The sequence below is a fragment of the Patiria miniata genome, unplaced genomic scaffold (genome assembly GCF_015706575.1).
Source record: "Patiria miniata isolate m_02_andy unplaced genomic scaffold, ASM1570657v1 HiC_scaffold_2, whole genome shotgun sequence".
NCBI lineage: Eukaryota > Metazoa > Echinodermata > Asteroidea > Valvatida > Asterinidae > Patiria > Patiria miniata.
In genome coordinates this window covers 14846817-14869842 of record NW_024037058.1, presented here as the reverse complement: position 1 = coordinate 14869842, position 23026 = coordinate 14846817, and the positions used below count along the sequence as shown (strand labels likewise).

General features: G+C 41.2%; 2 protein-coding genes across 3 annotated transcripts; both read left to right on the top strand.

The window, feature by feature from the left end:
* The first annotated feature begins 164 nt into the window (after positions 1-164).
* LOC119726630 (kelch domain-containing protein 10-like) lies at positions 165-8041 on the top strand. The gene is made up of 8 exons (XM_038198385.1): positions 165-545; positions 1132-1280; positions 1712-1796; positions 2611-2786; positions 4901-5152; positions 6368-6482; positions 7128-7267; positions 7689-8041. The coding sequence occupies exons 1-8, from the start codon at positions 509-511 to the stop codon at positions 7905-7907; spliced, it is 1173 nt and encodes a 390-aa protein (XP_038054313.1). The 5' UTR covers positions 165-508; the 3' UTR covers positions 7908-8041.
* Positions 8042-10891: 2850 nt separating this feature from the next.
* Positions 10892-19696, top strand: LOC119726627 (kelch domain-containing protein 10-like). 2 transcript variants are annotated; one of them, XM_038198382.1, is made up of 8 exons: positions 11141-11224; positions 12371-12374; positions 14221-14381; positions 14915-15163; positions 16273-16545; positions 16673-16787; positions 17357-17496; positions 17934-19696. In XM_038198382.1, exons 1-8 carry the CDS (start codon positions 11204-11206, stop codon positions 18141-18143), a joined length of 1173 nt encoding a protein of 390 aa, XP_038054310.1. In that variant the 5' UTR covers positions 11141-11203; the 3' UTR covers positions 18144-19696. The 2 variants fall into 2 exon arrangements, with proteins under 2 accessions (XP_038054309.1, XP_038054310.1); XM_038198381.1 differs by lacking the exons at positions 11141-11224; positions 12371-12374 and adding an exon at positions 10892-11077.
* Positions 19697-23026: the final 3330 nt, after the last annotated feature.

Below are 23026 nucleotides of genomic sequence, written 5' to 3'. Positions count from 1 at the left end.
CGCCATTGCTTTTTTTTGTGGTTTTTGTTTGTTTTGAAAGTTTAATAATAAAGGAGCTTTGGCCAAAGTATGACTTAGACCCCGCCCACTGCTACAAGTGCGTACTCTTGAGTGATTGGTTAATATTGGAAGTAAAGTAAACAGCGGGAATCACCTCTTTTTCGACTGGCCAATAAGAATCAAGCTCTTATCTGGATTTCCTGGAATTTAGCGCTCTTATCTTGGGGCCCGGGGGCGGGCAGGGGACGAGGTACACAATCCCGAATCCAGAAATTGTGACGCAGTATCAATTTTTCGAGATTCTCTTCTGTAAATCCACTCTTTTTCCCTTGCATGTAGCTTTTTTTGTGGATGTGTTGTCCTTCGTCGCTAAACTTGAGTGCAGTTGAGTTGGAAAACGTGAGCTAGCTGAGCTGAACCAGCCTGAGCTGAACCAGCCTGAGAGCGTGTGGCGGACGCGCCCCGTGCACAATATCTGTACAGACACTGCTGCAGAGTCAGTGCAGAAATGGATGTTGGCAAGTTCATTGATATCCAGCCTCAAGGTGATTGCATCGAAATCTGGCTGTTTAACTTGATTCCTTCCACTAAAAATTGCAACCATTTATCGATAAAAGGGCTTGAAATAGTAAAGGTATAGTTAGTAGGTCGTTTAACCAGCATGGTTGAACTTGAACATGTTTAACTTTGAAGGTAGGCCTAGGTCCTTAATTTGCTCAGGCAGATCATTTGTCAGTCGGCCTAGATCATAGATGGTTATTAAAAGTTGGCTCGTTTTTTTTCTTTTGATGAGAGGCTAAGACAGTAAGAGGATGGATGGGTGTTCATTGTTCACATGGGGTGGGGGTGGGTAGTGGTCAGGGGAGGGGTGCAGATTCCCTTTTCCCCTTAATTTATCCGCCTCCCCCTCCCCCAGTTACACAGTGATGGTGTTCGGAGATTTTTGTTTGAATTTTAACAATAATGTAATGAAATTAAAATTAGGATTTTTAGTAATTGGTATTTATGGATCATACTTTTTATGTTTAGTAGGTGCAACCAGTCTGCAGGCAATTGGTTAAATAACAGGTGAAGGTATCTTGTCAGTCCTTGTTTTAGGACAAATTATATTATATCCTATTGTAATTAAAGGCATCGAGCCGTATCCAAGGAGTGGACATTGCTGTGCAACAGACGGTAACAATTTGTATGTGTATGGAGGATACCATCCTGAATATCACAAGAGTGGAACTGGGCCAGGTGATGAAGATGTCATCATTGAAAACCAAATTTTTACTGAGGTAGGACAATTTTTTTTTTTTACAGTTAAAATGGAAAAATATCAAAGTGTCAACGACAAAGTTAAAAACAGAGACTCTTGTGTGCGTTGTCTTTTTTATAGTGTACAAGGGCCTTTTCTGTGTGTATACATCGGAAGTGTGCAGGTATATAGGTTGCATTGCATTCTCAGATATAGTTACGGATATATGGCTGCTGCAGGATTTTGTACCCTGAATGACGATTTTGTGTTACACAAAGTTCCATGCAGTGCAATATTACGTTAATTAACCTTCACTGCCAGGAAAAATCAAGTCTAACAGTGTTCCGTGATACGCTAGATGTTAAAAAATGCAGTACTCTAGCCTGTAATATATTGCCTGAAATGACCAATATGCAATTAACATAGTAGTATGTCTGCCTGTTTATTATGTTTATCATTTGATGATTACAGATGTGGTGCTTTAACCTGAGCACAGAGACCTGGCGTGAAGTGAGCACGGTCGGAGAAAAGCCGACTGCATCCGCGTCGATGTCAAGTGAGTCGTGGTCAGTGGCATAGCTACTGCATGGGAGGGGGCACGTTCCAGGCACGTGGTGTCCACCCATTTCAAGTCTTGAATTGCACAGAAACAATATATACAAGTTGCCTTCAGCACCCCCCCCCCTTGAAAAATTGGTGCACTCCCAGGCGCATGGCTTGAATTTTTAGTCAAACAAACTTTCGTAGTGTAAATTTGAAAAAGCTATTAAATTAATACATCTTCCCTGACAAATAAACAAATGTTTCCTGAAAATAATTATAAGATTATCAGCTTTGCTTCGTTAGGGACATTGCCAGACCAGTTCCAATGGGGGGGGGGGGGGGGGGGGGCTGGGGAGCGGACAACAAACGATCCGGCAGAAACAAACTTTCATAGTGTAAATTTGAAAAAAGCTATTAAATTAATACATCTTCCCTGACAAATAAACAAATGTTCCCTGAAAATAATTGCAAGATTATCAGCTTTGCTTCTTCAGGGACATTGCCAGACCAGTTCGAATGGGGAGGGGAAGGGGGGGGGGCGCTGGGGATCGGACAACAAACGGTCTGGCAGCTAGACCACTCCGTGCTGGAAAGTAGCCAGGAAATATTTCCTGGTCACTCGAACAAATGCCAAATCAACTGAGGGGGTGCTGTTAAAAACTGACAATGCACTGGACAGGACACTGATATAGATCGATCCTCATGGTGTATTTGTCAATAGAGGCACAGTTTTGCCAACGTGGTTTCTTCGCATGGTGCATCCAAAAACTATAACTTTTCTGATGTACTCTCTCCATGCATATTCTAACAACTCATGTAAAATTCAGTGCTTTTTCGTACAGTGATATTGGATACCTGTGGCCACATGCTGTTGTTGTATGGAGGTACCGGTCACCCATGGGGTAGGAACATCAACGGTGACCTGATTGCCTTCATATTGAGTGAGAGGAGATGGAAACCGTTACAGTGCACCGGTGATTGCCCCGTACCAAAATATGGACAGGTCGGTTTGATAGTCATGTCAGTAATTTCCTTCTCTTGTTTGTGTTTCGAATGATAATTTTGCTCCCTGATCCAAGGGTCTTCACCATTTCTCATCACAGGTTTGGCTGCATATTCATAATGATAAGCCAGCAAGAACATGTGTAATTTGTCTGCAAATTAGGTGTAACCACAATTTGCCTAATTAAAAAGTTTTGAGTCAATCACAAGTCTATCACAAGTTGATTATCAGTCTTTTACACTTAAAAGTCTATATGGACAATATGACAAGGTAATGCATTTTTAAAAATGTTTATTTGAATAGCTATTTTCACTGGATTAGTTGTGATCGACTTCTGGTGGCCTTGTGGTGACTTGATGAATTTCAACACCGTGAAAATATAGTTTACAATGAAGTCGCCGTGAAACTTTTTTACACTGCCAAGTAAGCTCATTTTCACGATGCCAAACTGGGCCCCTCAGCAGGGGATAAGCTCACTGCAGTTTCACGGTGTTTTTACATGGGTCTTCTGGAGGTCCAAGGGTCTATTGTTATTTATAACTGTACAGCAGGTCCAGCTTCCCTCCTCTGAAGGTGTGAAAACGACATATTAATGGTCTGAGTGATTACAGGATTAGTGTGATTGACAGCTACACTTACTACCCAATGCCAACTGCCCAAGTACACAAAAGCTACAAAGTGTCCTCCTACAAGTATCCAACACCCTGTTTATTGTGATCACCTAACTAAGATTGACAGGCAATGTGCCTTTTTATGAGGAGGATTAGGCCCCAAAGTTGATAAACTGCTCAACGGATTAACGCAACCACAAAGTTAATGAGCTGGGCTCCACAGGAGGCCTCACTGCATTTTCACAGTGTTTTTACTTGACCTTAACATGTCCTGGTTACGTGATGATTTTCTGGGCGATTTCACCAGATACTTTACAATGACATCGCCGTGAAAAAAACTTCACGGTGAATTCATGTCAAATTATATATTCACTCCAAATTCACGGTGTTGAAATTCTAATGTGGGGTTGTAGATAATAGGCCCTACATGGAGTTTGAAACACTTCTTTACAGGGCGAGTAAAAAAAAAAAAGAAACCCAAATGGCCCCCCATTTTTTTTTAAAAAGAAGATCTGCATGTAGCGCGTTGAAGATCTAGGATGTAAAAGCCAATTAATAAGCTTTGTTTTAGTAAAAGAATTGTTCGTATCGCTAACGTCCTTTTCAAGTTATGGACTTTCAAACACAAACACAGTTTTATAGTTTTGTCCACGGATCGCAATAAAGGAAAGTGATATTGGCTAAACAGAAAAAAAAATTCACACATCAAAAAAACATGTCAGAACACTCTCATAACCATGGTAAGTCACGGTGGCACTAACCATAACCTTTATTTATATACCTTCTACTTCCAATGTTAAATCAACGTGCATAATGTCAAGAGTTTATCTTGCCCTGACTTCTGCTAGGCTACCCGGAGACGCATGGGATTATTCGGCTGTCGTTTTCATAATACGACATATGGTTTCATTTTACTGAAGTATCACATGCTTTATATTAAATGTGATCCGTGGATCACAAAATTTTTAAACTGTGTTAGTGTTCAAAATTCCATAACTCAAAAGTACAAGAGTGATTTGAATGATTCTTGTTCTTAAAAAAAAAAGCTTATTAATTGGGCTTTCACATCATAGATCTTGAAGGGGCTACATGCAGAACTTCTTTACAAAATAAGGGGTATGCCAGTTGGGTTTAATTTTTTTGACTCGCCCTGTATTTCCCTTGTAAATTCTTTTCAGTTTAAAAAGCTTGGGATCAGGAAAGGTTGCTGTTGATCTAACTGCAGTGCACGGCCACTTTTTTGCTGGGCTTAGAGTAGCTTAGTGTCCTATCTGACTGACTGACTGACTGACTGACTCCCCGACTGATTGTCACTTGTGAGCCGGGCAGTGCTATCGTGAAGGATAACCCCGTAATGCCAATGAATGGGCTAAGTCCAGCCCACTGTGTGCCCTGAGACCAGCTTCACCAGACGTGCCGTTTCTTGTTGGATTTTGAAAAGTGGATTGCTGTTTCTCATCCCACCTTCAAACTGCAGTTTTCCTTCTTTCTTTTTCAATTCAGGCCATGGTTGTCAGCCAGGGCCGTCTCTATTGCTTCGGTGGCTGCCGATGGCTTCCCGACGTTGAACGTTTCTTGTTCAACTCTGAGCTGCACTGTCTGGACATCAAGGAGCAGACCTGGTCATTCCTGTACGCCGATCCTCAAAACAGATCCCGGATAATGTACAAGCACGGCTTGGCGGTGTATGAGAATAAACTCTACGTTGTCGGTAGCAGCTATGGAGACTTGTACTCTTTAACTCACCAAGAAAAGGTGAGGACTGGATAGTAACAGTGAACATTTTCTGTTTGGGAGGGGTAGCTTTTAACATTGAGTTTTGCCCCTCACAAATGTAATGTTAGAGGCCTGCTATAATTATCCAGTGCTCTTCTGAGAGCTTGGGAGAAAAGAATTTTAAAAATTACTCAGGTGGGACTCGAACCCATATGACCTAGCTCCTGCTTACTGGTGCTGATGTCTCACTACTTGACCACCAAGCTTGCTGGAGTTTGGTGGCTGGTTTGAATAGCAGCAGGTTCCACAATCAAGCAGTATACCCACTTGATTGAATTTTTTTTAGACCATTGCATTAACCCTAGCAAGCTAGTTGGTTTAAGATATCTGCTCAATAGTAAGCAAGAGGTGTTAGGTCAAGTCGCGGTTCATCCAATCAAAAAGCTCGTGACTTTTGCCTCCCAAGTTCTTGGATTGCTAGCACTGAGTATACCGTACTATAAAAATTATGCCAGTGAAGGGTAAATCCCAATGTCAAATAAATATTTTTTTAGGGGTTGGTGCAGGGGTGAGGGTTAACCTATTAGTACCTGTGTTAATTGTGTTTCCTTTTCACACCAGGCAAATCTCAGGGTTGACGCGGGGTTGACGTGGGGTTGATTGACACAGGGTTAAAAACATGCTGCGCCGGTTTCACACTTTTTAACCCTGTGTGAACCCTAGATTTTGCCCAAGGTTGAGCTCAACCCTGATCCAGACCAGGGTTGAGATTTTCAATCCAGGTTGAAACTCTCGCAAAAAGGGACCAGGGTTCAAAACAGTATAGAGTTCAAAACAGCATAATAATAAATGAAATAAGCTCGGTTTGCTACAAGTGTGAAAACGATGTGGGGTTGAATGGGAGGTTAGATAATCAAGAACGAAACCCGGGGCGGCACTCCAGGGTTCGCCCAGGGTCAAGTAAATCAACGTAAGTTGAGTGCGCTGGCGACAGTTTTGGGTGCTGCAGTGACCAATGGGTTAACATTCACTTTCCTTCTAGGAATCTGACTAGGGACGACAATTCCATTCATTTTCGGTAATACTCAATTATTCTGTCAGTTGTTGATATTTTGTTATTCTTCAAAATATCAAGATATGTGCTATAAGCTGTTGTGTGATTCCTTGTGAAGAAATATTTGGGGGGAAAAAAGTCAACTTTGATGACTTGACAATTAATTGTTGACTTGGACGTTAACTCTTTTGTTGTCATAGCTCCATGTGTTTGATTTGGACACCAAAGAGTGGACAATAGAGGACGCAGTGCGTTGTCCCAAACATGGCTACCCAAGGCAGAGGAAATACCACGGCTGTGCACAGTGGAAAAACGGTGAGTGTCAATTATATTGATAAAGAAAACCAGTCTTCGTCGGGGGTAAAATATCTCGTCAAGCCTGTTTGAATCCAGCTGCTGGCCATGTGTGTGTCCTTGGGCAAGCCACGTACCCGGGCCCCAATTGCCTCTCGAGATCTCCACCCAGGAGTATAATCTATTCAGGCATTAAGCTGGGGAGAAGCTGCGATGGCATATCTCATCCGGGGGGGGGGGGGGGGGTAGAAATGTCCTCATTCATTTCGTGCCTAGGAAACCGGAAATAAATGCTGGCCTGAGCTACTTCGACAGGCCAGCAGACTTTACTTCGTACTTTATCATTGAACTTTGAAAAATAGAAAGACACATGATAAACAGCTGCCATGCAAGGTTACATTGGCTAATGCAGGCCCACCTTCAATATATTTAGTTGTCCTTCGAATCTCATAAGCCTTATTTAGATAGCAGGGAGTGGGAGACTTTTGAGATGTTGGTGGCAGCATTAACACACTGGTCCTTTTTCCGTTGTTTGCGTCATATTGAGCATGCGGGCTTTAGCTTAAACATGACGCAACAATTGAAAAGGACAGTTGTTTGCTGCCACCAACGTCTCAAAACTCTCCCATTGCTTAACCAATCTTTTATCTTTGGGACAAATTACAGAGGTCTACATGTGCGGTGGCCACAACAACAGAGTAGTATTGCGAGACGTTTGGAAGCTTGAGCTACCCAGCTTGCAATGGACTCGCTTGCCTACAGACATGCCAGTCAATACGTTCTTCCACACTGCGGCTATAACACCCGTAAGTTCTTTTAATTTTTTTCTTTTACAAAAATTGACAGAGCTGTATATATAGTCGTGAATAAATTCACGACGTCGGAAAAAAAATTTCACGACCAGTTGTATCCCTTCAAGGCCACCATGCAAAACTCTTTTCGTTTTCCTCTGTTCCATTAATTACTTTTTTGTACCTATCTTTCTGACTGACTGACTAACTCCCCAAATGACTGACTCCTCGACTGACTGACTCCCCGACTCCCCGTCCGTTTAACTTAGACTTGTACCTTGTATTGGGATAAATCTGGCCCATGAGAATTAGACTCCCAGTGAATAGCCATTCTGAATCAATTGAATAGAATGTTGCACTCTGGGACCAGAGGCTATTTTCACATGACTTGTTTTATTTTAAACTGTAATCGATCTTTTTTTTTCTTTCCCCATAGAGTAAGTGCCTGTACACATTTGGAGGAATCACTGATCTGGAGGACCGCCCTCGGACCAACGCCATCTTCAGACTGTGGCTCGCTATTCCGCCTCTCCTGGACCTGGCCCTGAAAAAGGTCCTGACTCTCCTACCGGACAGAAACGCTGAAACTATCGCGAGGCTTCGTGACCTGGGGGTGCCCTCACATGTGATGGACAAAGTGATACTCATGGAATGATCCCGCAGCACAAATTCTGAAAATTTCTTTCAACTTGAGGCCTAACCAAATATTGCTCCCACCCTTGGTGAATGGTGTGCTATTGAATATTGCAGAAAAATTTTCACAACAGTAGATATAAATGCTTGTCTGATTAAAGATATAGTCCATCATTTGTAATTTGTGCATTTCGTTCGTTTGAAGCAACAAAAGTTCTCAAAATCTAATGAAGGATACTGAAAAACTAACCTGATGAAGTTTCAGCTCGGCTTCAGCTGTATATTCCGAGAAAAACAGCATTCTTAGGATTTCAATTTCAAATCAAAAGTTGCTGAATCATGTTTTGAATTGTTTTGAATTGCAGCTGTACGCGACGTCGCGCACTGATCCGACGAATTATAGCAACCGCGCGCGCGTGTGCGTCATGCCAATGCTTGCGCGCGCTGCGCCGAATAACAAAACGAACTACTAATTTAAATTTTCCTACGGTGCGTCTTAAGACGCACCGTTGGAAAGGCCTTCTTTCGTTGATTACATCAACGTGATAGCTTGCCAGAAAGATTAATTTCACAGGGAGTTTAGTCCACTTACTATCTTTCAACCAAGTATGTTTTTCAACAATAATATGCCAGTTACTTTTTCGGATGGCTGCAAATGATGGACTATAGCTTTAAGCAATATTGGCTGATAATGGGCTGTACGTTAAGGATAATGTACCAGGAGAGTGCCGTTCGTGGGTGAGAATGGCCCATTCATCACCCACGAACGGTGCGCTGCCGAGTGTATTAACCTACTTAACACCCTCCAAGAATTCCTCATTATTGCTTGAACGAAGGCCTGACATCTTCATTGTTGTATTTGATAAAATGGGAAAGTCATTTTTGCTTATATTTATGAGAAAAGAACAATGACGTCACATCTTGGTTATTATTTACTGAATTAGTTACATTTAGAGCATTTCAAAGAACAGCAGTTGTTGAGCTGCCACAGTAGCCTAGTGGCTAACGAGATGAGGTCTAATTGATTGAAAGGTCCCCGGTTCGAATCCTGCTCTGTCCATTTTTCCGACGACCATTTTTTTTAATTGAAGGGAAAAAAAGGAGAACGAAAACCTAAGTGTCTTGCTGTGATTCTGTTAAATTACTGAATTGTACTTCACCCACCTACTGGAATAAAATTATGCGTGCAATACATTGTTTGCCAGAAGCTGAATGGCACGCTGTGCTCCATTCGTGCAAAATAATGGTGAGAAAAAACAATAGTGTGACGACACAGGAGGGTGTTAATTAAATTTACACAACATTTCTTCATTTAGAATTCTTGAACTTAACCAAATTGTACAACAACAAAAAATACTCAGAGCGGAAATTGATACTTGCCACATGAATTCAAAGTCCCTGAAATTGGTGTACCAAATTGCTGCTACGGCCGACACGGCCAATCTCAAAGTTTGCTCCTACTGAAATAGCCATGTTTCTGTTTTGTTGGGTATTTAGCGTGCCTTTTTTTTATGGGGGGGGGGGGGGTTGTGACGGCAGTTAAATGCAGCAATCTTTTTTGTGTTTTTGTTTTAATCAATCAAAACAATATATATAAAAATATACTCTGTGTCTTATTTAATAATAAACTTTCAGATTGGACACTGATAACAAAAACTGTCTTGTACAATAATGCACTAATTGAAATTAAAAAAACAAAGTGAAATTAAAAAATAATATTATGTAACATTCCAAGTATCTTTGCCGTTTATAAAATTCTTAATGATCATGGCCCTGTAGAAAAGCTAAACATTAATTTTGTTAAAAAAAAAATTATAAAAGGTACGTAGGCCTAAAATGAAAATAATTTACAGTTTTTGCTGTAGTGTAAAGTCAGGCCCACCTAATTTTCTTTTAGATTAATAGATTAATAGATTTTTGTCTTACCAAATCTTGTAAATTTGAAGATTGCCTGTTGGGTCAAACTTAGAGGAAATGGTTTTATCGGTTTGTTGCAATATGGCGTGCAATTAATTTAATTGACACAAAGTGCAAAAAAAATTTATTATCTTCAATTTTAAAGAAGTGCTTTTAGTTTTGATAGGGCCATATTTGTACAAAGGTACTGCAGTCTAACTTGTAATAATTGAAATGGTTTGAAATATATCTTGTATTTGACCCAACAAATCCCTAGCAATTAAGTTTTCTTTACGACTGAAAGTTTTTGCTGCAGTATCAGGCCCGCCTAATTTTCTTTTAGATTAAGAGATTAATAGATTTTTGTTTTGCCAATTCTGTAAATTTGAAAATTGCCTGTTGGGTTGAACTTAGAGGAAATGATTTTATCGGATTGTTGCAATATGGCTCGCAATGTATTTAATTGACACGAAGTGAAAAAAAAAATTATCTTCTTTTGTAAAGAAGTACTTTTAGTTTTGACAGAACCACATTTGTACAAATGTACTGCACTTGAACTTAGCTATTTTTCATTCATTTAGATTTCATTATGAAAGAAATTCTAATGAGGTTCCGGCATATTGTTTTGAATATTAAACATCTTGATTCATTAATTCATAACTAAGGCAGCAGTGAATATGAGTCCAAACAAGTGCATTTTTGTATATTGTAACCTTCCTCACGGCTTTGTTTTCTTGAACAAAATTTACCTTGTGAGTTGTTATGTTACTCAGTAAATATGATAGACCTTGCATAGACCAAGAAAAAGTAAGTCTCTCTTTGATGAAAAAGTATTTTTAGGCTTAATTAACGGTATTATTCTCTTGTTGCTGAGCGTTGGCATTTTACTGGGGCTCCCCACCAAATAAAATATTCACGACAGCTTGTGTGAGTTGAACTGCGATGGTCTTCCCTCATTTCTTTCTCATTCGTTTTCTATTTTTTTTTGCTTGTTTTGTTTATAACTTTCTTTGTTGTTAAAAGGTGCTTTTTTGGTATCAAAGATATAATACATTTTATTAAGTTTAATAACTAAACAACTTAATTAAATGTACCAACAGAGGGCGCTATTCACAAACTAAGGGAACATTGGAAAACCTGATATTGACACCAGATTACAGGGCGAAATGGCTGCGGAAAGTACCAATCTTACAACGATGTTCCAGAGAAAACCTGACCAAGATCCGATTCCAGAACGCGAGGGAGTAAAGTCGGGAACATGTGTTACAATCACACCACGGAAAAATCCGAAAACTGGTATGATAAGTGCTTTTTAAATGGATTTTAGCTAGGCCCTATGTGGTCAGTGTCTGACGTTATACGTTTGTGACGTTGCACAACCCGACAACTCATGACAAACACTTGCTTGGGATCGGGAATGAAATGGGGATGTCCCGAATAAATGTAGGCCTACCGACGATCGTGTAGTATGGCCTACGGGCTCCGGAAAGAATATTGCAGGAAAGATTTCCATATACGAAGTTCACTAATTTTCCTCTGTATTGACTAACAAGCCCCCATATAGCAATTTCATGTCCTCAAAGTCAATTTGAGCAGTGAGAAAATACAAGCATTTTCTTAGAAAACACTTAGAATTTTTCAGTCCAATCTCATAAGTCATAGGGTTTGTACACAGGGTGTTGAGTGAACTTCTTATATGGAAATCTTTCCATATTGCATCCTGACACCACTTCAGTTGTATTTCCTAACAAAATTGGAAATGTTTCTCAGTCCCAGATTCTAGTCCGAGTAACCCTAGCATGCCTAGGCAGGCTAGGACTCTACGAATCGCCTTTTTAACATTTGGACATGGTCGGGTGATCAAAATGTAAAAAAAGGCGATTCGTAGAGTCCTAGTTACTCGGACTACCCAGTCTTTTAAACATTTTTGCAATGACTGACCTTAATTGAAATGATACATGAAGAAAAAATTGGCGTCAGGTTGCAACATTCTTTCCCGGGCCCCTCTTTGATTTCGATCAAATTTTCGATCAAGTCAAGGGTGTTTTTTATCATTCATAATGGCCTTTTCAACCTAAAGCAGACTTCTCTCAATTCTAAGGCCAAAAAAAAAAAGTCTCCGGTTTCTGGTATGGAGCTTGCCCCAAAAGTGGTGCGGCGACGCGGGTTTTTTTTTTTTTTTACCTGTTTGTTTGTTTTTTTTTGCTTTCAAATGTTGGCTGATGACTGCAATTGGTGCCCGACTAAACTTAGTGCAAATATATGGGAGTCCAGAGAGGCCACATAAATCTTATTCTTGATCATAACCCCATCTAAAAATACGTTAAAATTGTGCAGCAGCAGAATTCCAGTCAAACCAGTGAGTTTGGCGGTTTTGAAATATCATCTTGTATTGAAAAAAAAACGTTTTCATTTTGCCGACGCGCATGGCTACGGCGACGCGCGCGCATACCAGAAACCGGAGACTTTTTTTTTGGGCCTAATGACATCTTTTTTTGTAAATTTGACCAGTTTCTTGGGGTAGAAATTACAATTTGTGATTTTCGTATATCTATGACGTACCTGCATGTTCTTGATGTCGCCAACTAGTTTGGTAAGTCAAATAAATTCAAAACGGATTTTGTTCTCTCATATTGGGAACTGGGCCCGTAACTAAATTAGTACAAAATCGCCAGTAAACCCAATATTCGATCATCAACCAAACATTCTAATAGGTTTTTGCCAGTTTGAATATTCAAAATAAAAATTATACATGATGAAATGTTATTGTAATGTTCGGGTGCTTTATTGTCACTTTGTTAAGTGCCACTTGTTCGAAAATGGACAGCCCTATTGGGAAACCACTAGCCTCAAAATTTGGGACCCGTATATTGACATTAGGTTCGCGCTGAAAACATACCCCCCCCCCTTTAGAAAATGGTCGAACTGATCCACGAAATAATGTTACTGCAATGCATGCGGTCAGCGATGGTTTGTGTCAAGTTTAGCCCTTTTGCAACATTCACGGTGTCGGAAATTCTTCGTGGACGAGGAGTTTGCCCCCAGTGTCTGTGTCCATGATATCAGACGATTCAATGTACACACATGTTATTTCTTGCACGTCCTTAGCATGCAGTGCACTGGTGGAACAAGTGCGAAAGGAATCACGACTAGCACCCAAACAGCTCAATTTTTGAGAGTTAAAATTTTGACCCCCTGAAATTCATTCTCACAAGAATAACACAAAAACGGCCAAGATGGTTGTGTGGACGTTTATATCCTACTTTTCATAAGATGGAATTTTGCATCTGGGTGATGTAAATCAAATTAGGTTTTGCCCTTCACACAACAAAACCTAATTCGATTTATATCCTACTTTGAAATGGTCTTTCCAATTGATATCATTTTGCATTTTGTAGCCCAATTTGGCCCTTTCTGGGACGCAGTGCCCCTTTATGTGTCAGCAGTGGTTTCAGCCGTCCGCAAAGATTGTACAGCACCACGTAATGGACCAAACATTCTGACTTGCCAGCAGTGCCAGTAGTGTGCGGTTACCAGCGGCTGTTTGATGTTGATGTACTGTATTACATCATTTGGAAGACATATGAATTGTTGTCTGCATCATCAAACAGTCGTTCCATTGTGATCGAGTTAAAGGGAATGTACATCATTGGCTTTTGCTGTAATTTTCAGAAATGAACTATTTGAGGGGTTAGTATAATAGATCAAATACTGTTACACTGACAAGTTTGAAGTTTTGTGTTCGAAAACGCCGGAAAAACCAAGAAAAACAAATATGTTCAAGTAGTCTGGTTCCCTGACTCTAAAGATGAAATGAATCAATTTATTGATGCCCGAAAATTGTAAGGTAAGGAAACCAGTCTAGCTGGCCTGCACCCGTTCATGAACATGTAACCAATAGCAAACAAAATTTGGACTGAAAAAAGGTAAATTTGGAGCAGTAGTTGAAAAATAGTTAGGTTTTTCCAACGGTGGTCGGCCGACCACCGTAGGAAATTTATACAAAATACCACTTTTCTTGAAAATGACTTCACACCAGGTGCCATAATTGTACAGGATGCTTTAGACTTTCATTTACCAACATCCTATTAAGGTATTTCGTAAAAATTTGGTAGTTTTGTTTTCCAATGCAAATGTTGTATATTCCCTTTAAGCTTGGATACATCCATATAGGATATATTGGAGCCGTGCACGACTGGTGGCAAGTCAGAATGTTTGGTCAGTTACTTGGCGCTGCATGGCCAGAACCACACTGGCATTTGCGCGACAAAAAGATGGCTGGCCACTCTGCACTGGCACTGTAAACACTTCCTTTTTTATCTTCAACTTATTTGTGTTGTCATTTTGGGTGAATCCTGTGCTTCATGAACGAGTGCTAATTGGTATTTTGGTGAGTGTTTGTAACTGATTTGATTTAAACTCCCCTTTTCCCCCGTCAGATCCCAGGAAGCCAAATAGACCATGCGCTCGCAGCGGCCATGCAGCCGTCGCTGATGGCAACAACCTCTACATCTTTGGGGGCTACAACCCTGATCTAGAAACACTACAGGATTACTTTGGTCGCAACGAGGAACTGCTGCTTTTCCCGTTATTTCAGGAGGTAAAAACGCAACTCAATAATTGTCATATGATTGATTTTCCTTGTGAAATGAAACTGGGGTACCAAAAAAATTAAGACTTTAAACCCGAACCCTGCTAAATGCAACAGAAAGCAAGAAAGGTAAAAAATTGTTGCATACTGTTGCATTTAGCAGGCAACTCAAGTCCCCGTGCTTTGTTGCATCTTGTTCCATTTAGCAGGGTAACTGTTCATAGTTCCAAAGGCAATACAACAGAATCCACTGTTGCACTAATTGGTTGCATTTAGCAGGATAACTGCTTGGTGCCAAGGCTGGTATACTCTGGGTTCACGGCACAATGCAAGATAATCCACTGTTTTGTTGCATTTAGCAGGGTTCTTATTTCAGCCAAGTTGCAGTTTGTTGCATTTGGCAGGGTGCCTAGAGAAAACCAGTTGGGGGTCAAGTTCTAAGTATTGGTATGGTATTTTGACTATTGGAGGTGGGGGGGGGGGAATAACTCATTTAATTGTAACCTTTAGTAGTTATGTGTACCAACTGTGACTCGTCTCAGATCTGGCGGTACAACTTTGACACCAGTATGTGGAAGCGGATGCCGACGCGAGGACGTATGCCCATGCAACTGGCGTCCATGTCCATGCTGCTCTTCAGCGACCACATACTCATATACGGCGGCACGGGTTTCCCGTTTGGGCCGACTACCAGCAATGACATCTGGTACCTGAACCTCAAGAACAAAAAATGGAAGGCGCTCAAGGCCAGCGACGGGAACACCACGCAACCGGTGCCCGGCTATGGACAGGTAAAGATGGTCTCCAGCTCCTGTTATGAATTTATGTTTCAATTCTTATCTTCTTGCCTGGATGGAGGATTTGGAGTGGGGAGGTGCGTCGACTAAAGACGTCGGACTAACGTATATTGACAAACATGGAGGACCAGGAGTGTCGTGGATGTGGTTGGTTGGAGGGGGGGGGGGTTCTACATGCATGAATGCAACGCACTTTGTATATGAGGTCAACCATTGTACATGCATTTTTGCAGACTGGACACATACAGCGTCTCATCAAGCGACCCGTACACCCCTCTTTTGGACGGGCAGTTTGTGATTTTTGACGGGCACTTTGCGAAATGGACAATAAAACATGACGGGTACAATTTTGGCAAATGGACATTAAAAATGCCGGGTGGGTTTTGTTTAGAAAAAGTATATAAAAAACGAAGCGAGTAAGTTGTAGTTTTGTTTAGAAAGAAAACACAAAAATACCTCAAATACCTCTTAATCTACGCGAAGATTCCGCCGCCAGTCAGCCACATGCTCTGTGCAGCATTTATACATTGTAGCTCCGGCTCCATACAACAGCGTAAACACAAGCACATGACGGACGTTTACACTGCTGCATGCACATGTTCACGATGTCTCAAATTTTCCTGGGCTGGTGCCCGTACCCGTTTACGCATTTGTGCTCGGCACCACGGACACCAGTGTATAATGGGCGCCCTCTGTCGATTTGCTTGCGCAAGTGCGATAGTCTGATCGCACAACAAAAAATGTCTTTTTTGTTGCGCGATCGATCAATCGCAACAAAAAGTGGATGTGTTGGTGAGCGATCCATCTATCTTTTGCGCAGCTACTGTCGATCGATCGCGCATATAATATTACACAGAATGCACCCAAGACATGTTCGTACTGTACATCCATCATCGGATTGAAAGTGCACCAAAAATGACGGGCAGTTTTGGATAGCTGTTCTAGAACAATGAAATGACAGTATCCAAGCACACGATATAACAAAAGTGGTTAGCAAAGCCATGAAATTGGGCCTAGCATTTAGCACTAAAAGGGAAAAAGCTGTGAACCTAGCTAACCTTTCACCTTAAATACTGACCTTTGACCCTGTTGTCGATCTGTAGGCCATAGTCATCATAGACAAGCATCTATACGTCTACGGCGGCACAACGGGCTGGGAGTACACCTCGGACGTCCACCGCTGTGACCTGACCAGCGGGGAGTGGGACCGCCTCTTTAGTCTCGAGGAGCTCTTCACCGCGAAGGTCCGGAGGAACCAAACGGAGCCCATGCCCCACATCCCTAAACCCAGATACAGACATGAGATACTGACGGACAGGAAGAGGCTGTATGTTATTGGCGGCGGTACGTCGACTGAGGCGTACCCTCTAGACAAGGTGAGTGACTGAAAACTGGAGTGATCCCGGGATGTGCTTCCTTAACCCTCCTAGTCTTCTACACTTCACAACCCTTCAAGTTTTGCAAAAACTTGAATGCCTTTATCCTGTGTTCTCTCAATCCAAGATCCACGCCTTCAATTTGGAGACGAAGGAATGGGAATTGATGGTTAGTCTGGAAGATCCTCAACACGGCTACCCGGAAAACAGACGGTGTCATGGATGCGCACAGCTGGGTAATGGTAAGCAAACAACTACAAACAATTTCATGGACCGGTTAAGTATAAGCAGAAGCAGGAAATCTGCTTAGAACGTTTGTGCGCTAAGCTGAAATCGGCAGGGTACCATTCACAGGCGCAATTCACATTGAATGGAGCTTTGGCTGGTAACCTTTTTTTTTTGCTAAGCTAATGATTTCTGTGCTAAGCAAATTTCTGGGCTAAATGAAATTTGCTTGGGGCCCAGATCGTGGCTCAGCGATCCACCTTTCCTTACAACGGGCGCCTTCTGTCAGCAAGGAACTACCCCCTGCTGCTTACCGTAGGAAACCACACACAGAACATTCTCAACATGGATAAAGTCGACTCTCATTATAAAGAGCACTTTTATAAAGAGCAAATTCTGAGGTCCCAAATCTCAGGTTCTCTTTGTGTTTCTTTGTTTCACTGTCCTTTTATAACAACGTTCCTATTATAAAGAGGTAATTTGGCTAGTCCCATCATCCTTGTTATAACGAGAGTCGACTGTATATTCATGTGTTATAACACATGGGTGAGTTAGTTTTCTGTTCTGTTTTTGTTTTTTTGTTCAGAGGGTTATGTAACTGGTGGCTACAGCGGCAAGGACATTTTTGATGATATCTGGCGGCTGGAGTTGGCGACGTTACAGTGGACAAGATTAGAGGCCAGACTACCGCAACCTGTGTACTTCCATTCATCAGCTATAACACCGGTAAGTCCCTGCTCAGCTGCAGATTTCAGAAGATGTTGAAAATTTCCAGCTAGACATGCAATGGGAGTTTGGGTAAACGTTTGGGCCGAAGGGCATGATAAACATATTTATAAAGTGGTGCTTCTATAGCAGTACATACAAATTTCTCAAAGCGTTTCGCAACCGTTTTGCCTGTTCATCAGGCCCTGAGACTACTTTTCTGAAGCTCGAGATCAGCGCAATCTGGTCTCTGATGTCACAGGTACCATTTACAATCCTTGCTGGAGAGAGGCGATTATAGTAAAGTGTCTTGCCCAAGAACACAAGCACCATGAACCCCTTGACCTTTAAACTCAAATACTGCTGCACAGTCAGATACCATAACTGCTTGACTCTTTTGATTTTACTACTAACAATTGATTGTTTTTTTTCTTTTCTTGTCAATAATTTTCTATTAGACTGGGTGCCTGTACTGCCACGGAGGTGTCATAAGTCCCTCGGGGGATGAGCGTTCGGACTCGCTGACTAGAATCTGGCTGAAGACACCCAGTCTCCTGACAATATGCTGGGAACGGATCCTCTCCTTGATCCCAGACCTCCACGCCACACCGGAATGTGAACTGCTTGAGTTGGGCATCCCTAAGCATCTCCTAGACAGAGTGGCATAGAACTTCTTTGAAATGGAACAGTCCTGTATTCGGCCATTAGCCCCACCCACTTTGATTATGATGTTTGATGGAGCTACCATGGTCACCCGACCAAAAGTCACGATCTGATTGGTCAATGCGCACTGTTTGATTGACAGTCAGGAAGGATCCATTGCTTTATGGGTAGCGGATCATATTGGTGGTTTTTTTTACCCTAACCTTATCATCCTAGATCCTTCATAATTCCAATTGGAGGTTTTGGAAGATTTTGAAGGATTGAGAAAGGTAGACGCCAGCCTCTTTGACTTGACATGGAGCTAGATACCCTTGGAAAGTTTAAGCACAAATAGTTTCCCTGCAAAGTGGATATTGCAGGATTCAGGAACTTGTGGCAAAAATGCAGAGGGAGTTAGGGTCAAGAATCAAGTTTTCACTTTTTGGAAGCAGAATCAATGTGGAGACTTTGGAAGCATAATCAGTGTGAAGACTTTACTGACTTTAATCCTGGTCTCAAGACGATACTATCTGATTTCTGTTGCACATTTCATTTAAGCACTACGACAAAGGTTGTAATGTACTGCTAGTATGCTGTTTGATCACCCTTATTGCAGTAAGACATGTAAAGCCGGCCTCAGGTTGACCTGCGATTTGCTTGAGCCGCGACAGAACGGTCGGCATCAAGCACAAAAGTTATGCTCGGGTCACAAAACTGAGAAATCGTGTGATTATCGTGGAACAAGTTGCACCTCAACACAGTATAATCGCAACCGTGCTCATGTCGCCCACGACACGTTGACGATTCCACGGCATAGACGTCATCACACGACTTGTTCAAAATGGCCCCACACACGTTGACGGTAGGTGTCAAGACAAACTGTGTATCTAGCCCAGATTTTTCTGCCCTCTGATTGGGTACATTGGTCAGCTGTTATTGATTCCTGCCTGTTGGGAACATGTTCCGTCACGGCGCAGGAATTGAAAATTTTTCAAGTTTTGTGACCATTGATTATTTTTATGGCACCGACTGATCCCGATCGTCTGGTTATTGTAGCAGTTACACTAAAGTCGCTAAAATCGGCGACTGTAATGTTTGCGATGGTCGTTGCTCAGGTGCAACAAAGTCAGTCTTCTGTGCCGTCTTAAGGTCACCCAAGGGTGGCTTTACTCAGGAATCAAACAAAGGTACATTGGAAATGATTCTTAGCAAAATAGAAAATCGAGTGACATTTAGCAGTACAGAGTAATGCAGTCGATTTTTTAGCAATTCAGGTAAACCACTCTTAGCTCAAATTCTTAAGCTTGAACAAATTTATGTCATGTAAAAACAACTTCAAGAATATTCTTCCCCCTCGCTATTTACCCAGCTTTGCTCTTTTTCCTCTGCTTATTTTGACTGGTAAAACACACAATTTTGTAAATAAGGACTTTTTGTCTGAATTTATTGTACAGAGGCAACAAAATGTAATTTACTAATAGATTGGTCAGATTTCGGTGCAGCACTCTCTGGATGTAAACAAATTATTTTCTCTTCAAAATTAAAATGTTTTTGAGAGTTCTAGAGCAGTGAGCTTGAATTATGTTTCTGTCATACCTTGTCCGAGACTTGATGTAGATTCTGTACCCCCAACAAATGTAAAAAGATAAAGATTTACGGTAGCACCATGTGACAAATCTCTTTTGTGAGTTCGTGGGGTTCTGAAAAGAACCGGGGGAACCTCAACGTTTTTGACAGTATGCTCTGCCCGTCGTCGGGGAAACTGAAGGGATTCAAACAGTGAAGGAAGCAATGAAGTACACGAAGGATGCAATAGACCATTATCATGTTGCGGCCATCTTGATTTTTTTCCCCCATTAAATCAACAAAACCAAAGCGAGACTGGAAGGATAAATAGTCTGGTTCCTTTTTGCACACAAAAAATCAATCACTACTGTTATTGGATACAGGGAACATGACTGAAATGGTGGCAGCATGATAAAGGTCTATATTGAGCAAGTGATGCTGGGTGATCAGTTAGGCACATCCGCATGGAGTCCAAGCAGAAGCTGGAGGATGCATGAAGATCAGTGAGGCATATCAGTTTGGAGGAATTGAGTCGAGGGGAATGTTGCCAAGGGTATATAGGGGAACCATAGGCCGACTAGGGTGGGGGAACTGAGTTTTCTGACCAAGTGGTGAGGAGGGGGGGGGGGGGGCAGACAAATGTAGGCTTATAATCTTTGATCTGAGAGGCAAATCGAATTGCCCAAGAATGTAGTTGATTCATTTTGTTGATATAGCGCCCTCTACCGTCAGCAGTGGCTTGGCTGCGTTGTAACCCAAAATTCCGAGACTAGTTTCTGTCCTAATTGACCATTTTTCAATGAGGAGAAAGAACTTAATCTAAACCATCCCAAATGGTTTTTTTTAATTTCAAGGTCTTCAAGTGTGTGAACATTAACAAGGAATTTGTCAACAAATTTGGAAATGTTTCTGCAACCTCTAATTGTTTTTTTTTTAAAGTATATTTGCAGCGACTGACACAGTCACTGAGGTTACGTGTTTCTGAAAACGTGGCATCAGGATAGTGCATTCTGTTCTTTTGAAAATATACTTACATGTACATGTATGTACAAGAGCAGTTGCGCACAAATATTAATGAATGCAAATATATGTAAATAAAACTTCAAACAAAATTTTGACTGAATATCTTAGTAACTATTTTATGTGTCATATCCACACCCATGATTTAAGGAAATACTTTTTAAAGTATTTATCATGCTTATGTGAAGCACGGACTCCAAACAATTGCAGGAATGAATGTGTAATGTATTCGTTGATTTTAAATGGTGAAATAGCCAGAGCCCAATTTCATAGAGCTGCTTAAGCATAAAATTTGCTTAAGCACGAAAAAACATTGCTTAGTAAAATTAGGTTACCGGCCAAAACTCCATGCGATGTACATTGCCTGTGAATGGTAATTAGCGGTTGTTTGCTTAGCATTACAATCGCATGGAGTTTTGGCCGGTAACCTGATTTTATTAAGCAAGATGTATTTGTGCTTAAGCAAATTTTGTGCTTAAGCAGCTCTATGAAATTGGTCCCTTGTTTTTAAATTCAACCTTCGTCGAACACGGATTGTATGTTCCTTGAACACAGATTGTATGTTCATGCAGTTAACGCACTTCCACCATACCGGGCCCGGCCCGGCCATCACATTAAGAGGATACTGGTCTGTGCATAATGCATAATAAAATTAGTCTCCCATACAGCGTGTGTCAATAAAAACGTTGCAGTCAATCCATAAATATTAAAAATACTAGCACTGTCTTTTTGCAAATAGAGTAAATACTCTACACAATGGTCTTTGTTCCCATCTCATTTTGACACCCAGTCCAGAGAAACAATAAAACGACTTAGAATTGCAAGTTGGGCCACTTTTTAGATTATATGAAAGGCAATCACATACCAAGAAGGTGTGTGAATGCCTTTGAAGGTGCGTGAAGGTCTATGAATGTCTTAAGCAAAAGCAGAAGCAAAAGCAACATCAATTGCTTAAAACATAATCATAACCTTTTGCTTTGACTATAACAGCTTTTTCTTAAGCTTGTCTAGCAATAGACCCGTGAACGTGGCGTTGTATAGCCACGTTCACGGGTCTTGTCTAGCAAAATAATGCTCAGGTTCTGAACAATAGTACGTTTCACTCGGGTGCATACCTACGTCCCCTAAAACATATGTTCCCCAATACCGATGTTCCCCAAAATCGTTACCCTAACCCTAACCCTAACCCTAATTCTAAGGATTTCGGGGAACATCGGTATTGGGGAACATAGGTATTGGGGAATATCGGGTAGACCCCATTCATTCAGATGTGCGCTGGCGCGCGTAAATGTAAAAGCTTTATTTTGCTTTTTATCCCCACACACCAAGTATAGAAGTGAGGGCGCTTGCGCTTCAGGATGTCAATTGCGACAAATATACTGTAAAAAAAACATGGACGACAAGCATGATATTGAAGAAGGTAGCCAACATGAAAGCACAAGAAGAAAACAGCGGCGCAAAAAAATAAACGGCTGATCTTGTCTGATACACAACAGCCTCAAGCTACCATGAGGGGAACTTGAAACACTACTAACAATCGCTTAAATGGCAAAAGCAAAAGCTTGTTTTTAAGCTTTTGCTAATCCCGGAAGCATTTGCTTGCAAGAAACAAGCTTTTGCTTTTGCTGAAGAGTAGACGTTTTTGCTTGTTAGCAATTGCTTATTTGTAGGCCTATGTATAAATTATAAAAGCAAATATCTAGAAAAAGCAATCGCTAGATTTTCTGTATTCGAGAATCATCCAGTACGTGCTGGGCCTGCTAATGCACTTTCCGCAACTCAGTAAAATTCATCTGTCACTTTTGTTATGTGCGCTTCAGTTAACAGCCTCAATAATGTTGCTGGTATGCATCTTATTATCATACAACAATTTGGTCGCCGGCAGTACCATACGTGAGAAAAGCAGAAAAGCCTGATAATAATTTCTTGTCTAGTCGATCCGGCACCACAAGTCACCAGGTCAGAAGTATAGCAGATGATGATCGAACAACGATTGAAGAATTTGAATAGCTTTTGATTTGACTTTAGACTCGAGGACTTGCGTTGACCGAATTGACTTGTGATTGATTGTGATTGGCTTGTGATTGACACGTGATCGACTTGTGAGGACATGTGAGGACCTGACCTCAATCAAAACAGAGAATGCCCCTGACTCACCTGCAATGCACAAGGTCTATTGTGCTACATGTTTTCATTTACCCTGTTGGAGTAGTTCTACCACGTTTTTTACTGATCATGCATGGGTTTTAGGCAAGCTGATGATCGTTCTTCAAAAAAGATTAATCAGTTATTTCAAGAACTATTTTCTCAAAACGTCCAAACC

Bases quoted from the DNA above. Each gene is read 5' to 3' on its own strand.
- LOC119726630 (XM_038198385.1), top strand. From the start codon at position 509: ATGGATGTTGGCAAGTTCATTGATATCCAGCCTCAAG. The intron at 546-1,131 runs GTGATTGCATCG...TTGTAATTAAAG, and splicing joins CATTGATATCCAGCCTCAAG to GCATCGAGCCGTATCCAAGG. The intron at 7,268-7,688 runs GTAAGTTCTTTT...CTTTCCCCATAG, and splicing joins ACACTGCGGCTATAACACCC to AGTAAGTGCCTGTACACATT.
- LOC119726627 (XM_038198381.1), top strand. From the start codon at position 10,948: ATGGCTGCGGAAAGTACCAATCTTACAACGATGTTCCAGAGAAAACCT. The intron at 14,382-14,914 runs GTAAAAACGCAA...GACTCGTCTCAG, and splicing joins TTTTCCCGTTATTTCAGGAG to ATCTGGCGGTACAACTTTGA. The intron at 17,497-17,933 runs GTAAGTCCCTGC...ATTTTCTATTAG, and splicing joins ATTCATCAGCTATAACACCG to ACTGGGTGCCTGTACTGCCA.